Genomic DNA, 9213 nt, shown 5'->3' with positions numbered 1-9213 from the left:
AAAAAAAAAAAAAAAAAAAAAGCAGCAAGCTTTGACTGTAATGAAGACTGAAATGTCTTACTACTGCAGCTAATTTCAGAAAATAACATAGTCCCTCAGAAAATAATATAGCTCCTGAAATATACCTTGCCTGTTCTTTGCTTTTATTATTTGTATTTTGTAGTTACTAGCCGGAAAAAGGAGCTCTAAAATTCCATAATCAGTAATGCAATTCAGTCTCTAACAAAAGCACTGTATAATTAACTGCAGCCAAACATAGTGATAAGATCTGTAAGCATTTGGCAGATAATTCCACAGTAGGAAAAAAAAAAAAAAAAAAAAAAAAAAAAAAATCAATGGGCAGCTAATCAATAGAACTGAACCACACAGTATAACATGGGAGAGTTCAAGAGGGGGGGAAAAAAGATGCAATGAGGCGTCTAGCCTAGTTTGAATCAGATGAATATAGCAGGTGTCCAATCAAGGACAATTCCTAGCAGGCTGGGCATGTTACAGTTGTTGCTCCATTTCCTTTCACACTGTAGAGAGAGTGAAAACCACAGCCTGATATGAGTGAGTTGCTGCAATATTAGTTCAGATTTTCAGATGTGCTTTCGGACCCTCTGCACCTACTGACTTTGGTTGCAACGAGAGCTGCTCAGTGCCCGTGCATCATCGAAAGCAAAGTCTTATGTCCCCACTCATGGTAGCAAGCTACCATGTTGTGAAGTTTTATTTAGACATAGCCAAATTTTATAAATGAAACTGTTTGCAAATGATGGTCCAGCAAGATCAGTTGTCCTCCAAGTTCCTCCTTAAAGCAAACAAGGTGAGGACCAAGCAAGGCAGGACCGGAGCTAGGAGAAGAGATGAGCCCCTGAGAGCTCAATGTTGGTCACAGAATGAAAAAGAAAAAGCTCCTCAATTAAGACAGCAAGAGGGTCAGGGGGTCAGGTGTAGTACTGAAAACCTGGGTTCACCTCCCAACCCTTTCAACGGCTTCCTGTGCGACTTTGGAGGAGATAATTTCCCTGTGCTTCAGTATCCTAAGGTGAAAAATGGGGCACTAGCAATAATGAGCAACACTATCCTAGGATCTAACACCATAATATGGAAATTAGTATATTAAAAGCTCACAAGTTCTGAAGGAAATCCAGGACTAGGAGTGCAGTCCAGGCTGACCAGCCTTAACATGGGCATTAAAAATAAAAAGCATCTCGCTCATAATATTGTATTTAGATTCATTTATCTCGTTTGCCTGGAGTCAAGAAAAGAGGCTTATGCTTCAGCAAGCATCTCTTACAAAACCCAACTGAATCTGTCACTCCAATTGAAGCAAGTTACCAAGCAACTAGAAGGGCCTCTTAATGCCACTCCCAAGGGTAGATGGCTTCTTCCATCTGTCACTATCCATTTAATAGTTAAAAAACACGCCACTTGGGTCATCTGGTCCATGTGTCAAGGTACAGAAAGGAGTGACAATTTTTGCCTGATCTGGCCACAAAAAAACAGCTCATAGCTGTGACCAAACACAAGTGCATGGCTGCAAACAGCTTCAAAAATGGCTGATTGGGTGAAAATCTGACCCCTCATCGCAAAAGGGTATCAGATAAAGATGTTACAAAATGTAGTGGCTTTCATAACTTCTGTCTGCTCAGCTCCCAGCCTATGGCTGTTTTCAGAATGGGAGGGAAGGAAAGGGAGCAGAGGGAGTTCTGTTTAGGGGTTTTTCAGCCCCGCTTGGAAGGTGGGGCAAGTATACTGTGGCCCTCCTGCCCGAGGTGGGGGCAGGGCTCCAATTCACCCACCCCACCCTCTAGCCCCAGCTGGGGAGCCCCAATAACGAGCTCCCTCTGCTGTACCTCCCCTTCCCCTTCTGCCCATGCTGAAAACAAGAGCACTGGCAAAGAGCCCTGGCCATTGTTATGCGACCCTGGCTGCGGGCTCCCTTCTGCCCTGGAACCAACAGTGAACTTCTGCAAGGTCTTGGGTAAGGCTGCAACTCAGAACGCTTTGCAGAAGTTGTTCTGAGTTACAGCTGGGAGCTGCACCTCAGTCTGCACCCTTAATCACCGGGAGATGAAACTCAAAAATTCACTAAATGAAAAATATTAGCCAAAGTACCTGCAGCACAAGAGCGCACTGGGAATACATAAGGTGAGAGAAAACTATTGCTTATTTTTCCTACACCCTAAGAGAGCCTAGTCTATCGTTAAAAGTCAGCTGAATAAACAAAGAAGGAACAAAAGCCTTTCAAAAGCCGGCAAACAAAACCCAAGAATACACAATCACTCAAAAACTTTTAGGGAGCCATATGACAAAGGCAAATAAATTCCCTTCAATTTAAACAGAAACTGTCTCTCGAAATTTAATGATATTCAGCTCATCATTTAATTAGTCTACAATCACCTGAACAAATTTATCAAAATCTCTCAAAGCCAGATTCCAATACCAAACAATACCCTACGGTAAAATCTTCATAAAGTGGCCTGGGTGCACAAGCCAGCAGGAGGTTCGGGTAACATTTAAAAAAAACTATGACTTACGAGCTTCACCTCTTGATGCAATTCACCTTTCGAGCTTCACCTTTCAGGCACATTTTTAAATGATATTGGGTGTCTTATTGCCAATGATTTCATAGGAACGCAAGTGCAACCCACCTTTAAAAGTCTAGCTCTTTGGGGCTTTAGAAAACATAAGCCCTAGGGGGCACCAATACACGTGCCCAACATCTGCTCCAACACATTCCTATTAGAAAGCGTTTGCTAATTAGCACGCTCCAGCAGCCTTGGCGGTCACGTGCATTCAATGTCCTCATATTTCAGATTGGCAGAGGGGGTGCCTTAACTAAAGTCTGTCGAATGAGCTTTAGTAAAAGCACTCCCACTGTCATTTTGAAGTGCAGGATGCTGAATACATGAGATGCTGCAAGCACTTTAATTGAAGTGGCTCCTGAGAGCCGCACTTATTAAAGCGCCCCCCCACCCTGAACCATGTGTAAAGACACCCTAGGTGACCAATGCCTGTAGGTTGCTTTTGAAAAGTTGAGATCTTTTTCCATAAATAATTTAGCTGACTTCAGAAGAGCAAGGTGCAGACCCAAGTAAGAGTACAAGAGTCTGGTCCTGCGCAATGAGCTGACTGCATCACTACGATCACTATGCCCACACCAAGAGCCACTGCTGTTACACACGCATGATATAAACAGGAGCTACATATTATCTTAGCCCATCACCATAGCACAAACCTCGATGCCGCCTCCTATTCCTCTGCACGTAGAATTCTGCATTCCAGCAAAACCCACTGAAGTTATCAAACCCATGTGAATAGTCTGCCCCAAAGGATGCATTTTCCAGAAATACTATCTGAATTATTTTAACAGTAGAAAATCATTAAGAGCTACACACCAATGCTCATTAAGCACAACACCATTTACACCAGGGGACATTGCAAACAGCGTTTGCACCAGATGTCTTAACAAAATAAGCCATCGGGTGTCTGATACAGCAATTTTTCCCTGTTAAGGTAAATAAATAAATACAGAAAGTTGAAGGTTACCTGGATTTTCTTCCAGCTTTCCTATAGTTTCAATCTGCTCCACCAGGTCATTTGAGTTCCACTGACTCATGCCAATGAGAATAGCACTTTTCCCTTCCACCACCTCCTCTGCAGCAAAAAGAAAAAGAACAGGGTAAGTTACAATCCAAGCAGGAGAACAAAGGCAGGATTACCTTGTTGGTAATTATTAGAGAAATAAGCAGGTCTTTATGAACCCTAATGGGAATACGCAGCATGCAACATACACTAGATTCTCTCAGAAGTCTGCCTGTCTACAAGTTCACATTGCCCGATACCTTTCAAGGCCTGGCCCATGTGGATTTGCCCTACATCACATGCTAAGAGCCTCTGAAGAAAGGGAGAAAACCCAGTTCCGGTACCTAAACCTAAATTCAGTGCTTAAACCATTAGACTGTCTTTAATATCCTGTAACTACCAGTTCACTCGTGCTATATAAGTGAAGCAGTTCATTATATAATAATGCTGTAGTGCATCTTCCCTACTCCATACGAGCAACATTTTAACACGCCAAAGGATACTAAAAATGTGGTGACACTTTCACTATTTCAATGTGGTTATAAGCTATCTGGAGCAGTAACCACCTCATTGCTGTGTATTTGGACAGTGAAGTAGCAAATGCCTCTAATAGGGCTGCAATTATATTGGTACAAAAGTGATTATATTGGTATAGTTTAGTTCAGTTCAGGGAACAATATGAGCTACACCATTATGGGGCCTATTTGTATCTGTGTGATAGCGTTCACATGAGGGCTTTACTCTTACACCATGACTCTAGTCCACATATCTATGCTGCTTCTCTGATGCAGGTCAGTTTTAGGTGACTTCTTAGTAAAAGGCATTTCAACACTAAACACAGAAAATCAACCTTAAGATTTCAGTGTCCAGGAATCCTGAACTCAGAACTCAAAATTGTGAAGGGCAGGGGAGTGCAATCACAGACATTTGATGTCTGTAAAACCCTTTCATCAAAAGCCACATGAGCCTTTCAATTTTAATCTCAGGATACAGAGATTATGGGATTACACGGGCCTACTGCTCGGCAAACGGGTTCCGCTAACAGGTCTGTACTTCTATCAAGAACTCATTGAAAAGTGGGTTGGGAAGTGCCAACAAAAAAACGGCATGTTGCAGATGTTCCCCTTTAACAGGCTCTCAGCGCTGTATGAAAACATTTCCATTCAGTTTAGCAGCTGTTTAGGAAGCAGCGCGTATTAGTTCCTTTTGAATGAACTTATTAAAAGCATTTCAGCATGGCTATGTACAAGTTCCTGACGTGTGCTGTGCGCTTAGTGTGCGTACACAAGAAAGCAAATGCAAAATGGGCAACTGGAATTCTTTGCTATGGCAGCAATTCAGATAAAGGGCCAAATCCTGCACGCTAACTTCATGCAGTACAAAGACAGGCTCAGCGGGAGCAAACAGCTGAATTGCAGCAGAACACATCAGACTGAAATAATCAAATTCAGACCAACTTCAAGTTTCAAAAATGTTTCAAGGGCAATTCGATTCTTGGTCGTCTAAATGCATATCAAAACAATAATGGTCACATTGTGGCCTATAGGAGAGAAGTAGGTCTCTTGAAAAGTAATGCTCCCCCCCCACCCAATCATGGAATATCAAAGCAGGTACCAGTCCTGGGCTTTATGCAGCTACCTACGACCACCATATCTGCAACGAGGGAGCAGTCAGGACCTGCCTCTTCTCACTGCCACTCAGAAAGTGGAAGTGGGACGAACAGACCGCAAATCAATACCTCCATAAGCAGAGCAGACAGCAACAGCAAAGTGCCTATGAGACTTTCTCTGCAATTCTCTGGGCTCAAAATTTACTTGGGATTTTGGGGGGCTTGTGCTTCTATTCATTTTCTTTGTTTAAAGGGTTGATTCATTGCAAGTCTTCGGGCGCTACACAAGATAGGGGATGTGCTGGGTGAAAGGGTCCACCTGTCTTGAGAGAGTCATTCATACGGTGGAAAGGCTCTTCTCCCATGTCATTTGAGAGCATAAGGTTATTACTGTTAACATCTCTCAAGGAAGCTCAATAGAATTGAAAATGAGAGTTATATAAACCTGATAACCGCGGTTGTCATCCTTGCCTGCAAGGGATTGCGGATGATGAGTATCTCACACAGACATTAAACACAGAGGCATCCTCATGACCCTCCCCACCCTCCATGAACTTTGCTACCAACCTGAGAGCTGAGACAGGGATTAAGCACTTCATCCAGGGATGTGCAGGGAGTCTGACACAGCCCTGGACTTCTAGCCCAAGGCATTAGCACCAGCAGCATCCTCTCTCACTTAAACAATGAAGCTCTCAGCAACCGGGCTGCAACAGCCCTCTGATGCAAGATACCTGATCCTCAGGTCAGGCCACTGAAATGCCAGCAGCACGCAGTGCCCCGCAGGCAAAGAATGGCACAATTACCACCCCTGCTCTCCACCGGGAGCCAAAGCAAAAAGGGTGCATGCTAACCAGCATTACCACGTAAGCCCTCAAATTCCTTCCAAAAGGCAGGATCCTTAAATCAGCTCTGTAAGCAAGTTTTAAGAGTTTATCATTGCTAGTGCTGTGGTGGGAGTGGAGGACCTGGACACAAAATTAGCCTTAGTTCTTCAAAAATGTGTCAGGATGATGTTCCACAGCTGTCTACTGACGCGAAAACAGGTCTGTAAAATTGCTGGAGCATTCAATCTAATATTTTCTCATCATTCATCCCTGTTCTGTAATCCACTAAGCCAGGCCTTCCAGATGGCCCTCATGTTTAACAGAGAGAGGAAATAAGATTTAGAGGTTGCAGACTCAAGTACTTATTTTTATTGGTTCATGCACTGGACAGAAAGCATTTAATATGGTCCGAAGCACAATGGAATTTAGCATAGCACTCTGGTAGTCATCACGGCCCACGCTGCAAACCATATCACAGCAGGAAACCGTGCTTGGACCACTGCCTTCCCATCGCCAAGGACTCCACTGCCTGCCTAGCTATAAATAAAAGAAGGAGGGTTATGAACCCCTGTTTACAGCCCAGATTCAGATTGCATTAACTGGCAATACACAAAACCCCAATATCAAGACATACAAATGTACTTGCCAAGCCACAGTCCCACTACTCCAAGAAGAAAATGCCTAGGTCTCAGATTAGATGCATCATGAACCAATCTTTTAACCCTAATTCTTTTCAGTCTGTTCCCTCAAGATATGAGAATATAGCGGGAAAGACAGCAAAAGTTGTGCAGCCAGCATGCCCGGGAGACTATGGACCTTATTCTCCATGCACCTCAGCATAAATACACAAGTGTAATTACACCTACTCCAATGGAGTTATTCATCTCTGACACACATGGTAGAAGAGAGCGAGCTGGGGTGGATCCAGGGGGATGCAGTCTTATCCCCCACCCCTTCCACAGTGTAGCTCAGATGCCAGTGGCTCCAATTCCCTGCCTAGGTCCTGTGAGGATTGCAAGACACAGCCAGAGTCCCAGGCTGGTGTGGGACAACTGCAGGAACAAGCACTGTCCCTGGCTGACCTGAGGGCAGGAGGAGCTCCAGGACCACTCCTGCCACAATCCAGCCAAGGGGCTGTGAGGAGCAGCTCTTCAGGGTGCCGTGTTCGGTGGCAACAGCAATGGGTAGGTCCCTTTTCCCTCCCCCACCCAACATCCCAGGGCTTCCAGTGCAGGGAGCAGCTATGCAGGGTGCCAGGCTCCACCAGGTGATGGCAGTGACTCCAGTCTCACCTTCCAGCACCAGCTCCCAGTCAACAAGGGACACACAGGTGGACTGGGCAGAGAACAGAAAAGCCTACAAAGGTGGAAGGGGATGGACACCAGCTGCTGCCACTGTCCCTGGCTAAGTCCAGCACCCTCACTGAAGACCCTGGCTTGAGCACAACAGCAATGCCATAACTTCCCCCACCCCAGAGTCACCTAGGAACAGCGACAACAGCAAGTAGGATGCCCTTTCCTGCACCCAGAAGCAAACCCCAGGCAAACCCTGCTGGAGACAGGGGTGAGGGTGGAGGGGAAGGAGGGAGTTTTCCCTGCTTTGAGGACTCAAAGTCCCTGGCATCTGCTATTGTGACACTGTCAACTACCCACACAGCAGCAGCTGCAGCCATTTCTGCAGTGCTGGCTGCATCTCTAGCACCCCACTCTTTGAATTCCTAGATCTGCCCATGGCAGGGGGACTCCACTCCTTGTTGTGGACTGAACGGTAGCAAAGAGCCCTCTTCAAAACTATAAATTACAAACATACAAGTCCATCTCAAGAGGGTTCAAATTATCCACAGGGAATAAAAATGGGAAGGAGACCATAGACGTGTGAATGTCAAGGAAACTCTGGCTTGATTTTATCAAAATGTTGCTGAGTAGCTGGTGCAGGTCCTTAGCACCACTAAAAAGTAAACCAGCAGGTTTAGGAAGGAGATTTTCAATGTCCTTTCCTATTATTTTAAAGAGAGACTTACCTGCCTAACCTCTTAGCCCAAACATACTGGATACCAGCTACCCATGCCCAAACCATTGGAAGGCAGCTAAAGATGGGTCAAGCCAAAAAAAAAAAAAAAAGCTGTACACAAGTGAGTAAGGATCAGATACTCGAGATCAAATCTTCACATGGTGTAAATTGATGCCCATCCATTGAGGTTTACAGAGCTAGGTTGATTTGCATTAGCCGAGTACCTGGCTCCAAGAGTTTTCAAAGGTGGAAGGCAGAGTAGATCTGCACCTTATAGACGGACTAAATAATATATATGTAGAGCACAAACATTCACAAACTCGAGTTCACTTCATCAGGTGCTGTGAAAGGACATTATGTAAAGTGGAATCACTGAACTGGACACAAAAGATGGGGGGGGGGGGGAAAAGAGGAGAGAGGGTGCCCAAATGTGTCAGCCTACTGAGAGAGAAGAAACGTGCGCACACGTGCCTACTACCATTTTGCTTCACTACAACAGTAGCATTTCAGAAGGCATTTCAAAGCGAACTCATTTAAAACACATGGCGATGGAGGGGAAAAATTATTCATTTAGGATTTTATTATAGCTTTCAAGCTTATGCATCTTCCTGAAAGGAGAAGAGATCACAGATAAAAAAATAGATGTTTTCTCTCTTCACCAGACTTCAGTTGTATTTGGGGAAAAGGAAACGTGCTTTTACATATAAAAGCGCTAAGTCTCTTCCTCTCCCCTCCCCCCACTAAAAGAAGTACATTGTAGATTAGGCAAGAGCTCCACACTCATCTCCTTAAGAAAGAAATGCTATCTGTTCAGCGTAGAAAACAGTAACTCTGATAAACAAATCCCTAGTGATACACACCGCCTGCAAACATCGCTGCTGCAAATCAGTGCAATGAGTAACTCGAATTCTGGATTTAGGGCAACTCGTCACAATTATAGCTGATACTATACCAGAGGAGTGCCTGCTTCCGAAACACAAAGATATGCTCTTTTCCTTTACTATTCCAAACGAAATCTTGACCTGTATAAACTACAATCTAAATTTCAATCACAATGAAGCAATTTCTTGCTATTTATAACCTCTTCCATGGGCAAGAAAGCTACTATATTTCTTTTGAAGAGGGCAGAAGTTAGAACAACCTTTTATTATAGCACAAGTAATTAAAAAAAAAAAAAAAAAAAAAAAAAAACGCCCC

The 9213-nt window shown here is 44.2% G+C and overlaps 1 protein-coding gene across 2 annotated transcripts in view; it reads right to left on the bottom strand.

The window, feature by feature from the left end:
- PITPNM3 (PITPNM family member 3) overlaps nt 1–9213 on the bottom strand; it is a 299986-nt gene that overhangs the window by 234543 nt on the left and 56230 nt on the right. For both annotated transcript variants that reach the window (XM_019511015.1, XM_019511016.1), the window contains exon 2: nt 3538–3645. In XM_019511015.1, the coding sequence (XP_019366560.1) occupies nt 3538–3645 (108 nt within the window). The remainder of the gene's footprint in view (nt 1–3537; nt 3646–9213) is intronic.

The sequence above is a fragment of the Gavialis gangeticus genome, unplaced genomic scaffold, assembly GCF_001723915.1.
Source record: "Gavialis gangeticus isolate Ggan-Ray unplaced genomic scaffold, GavGan_comp1, whole genome shotgun sequence".
Taxonomy (NCBI): domain Eukaryota; kingdom Metazoa; phylum Chordata; order Crocodylia; family Gavialidae; genus Gavialis; species Gavialis gangeticus.
The sequence above is the reverse complement of the archived record's forward strand: the minus strand, read 5'-3'. Positions and strand labels throughout refer to the sequence as shown.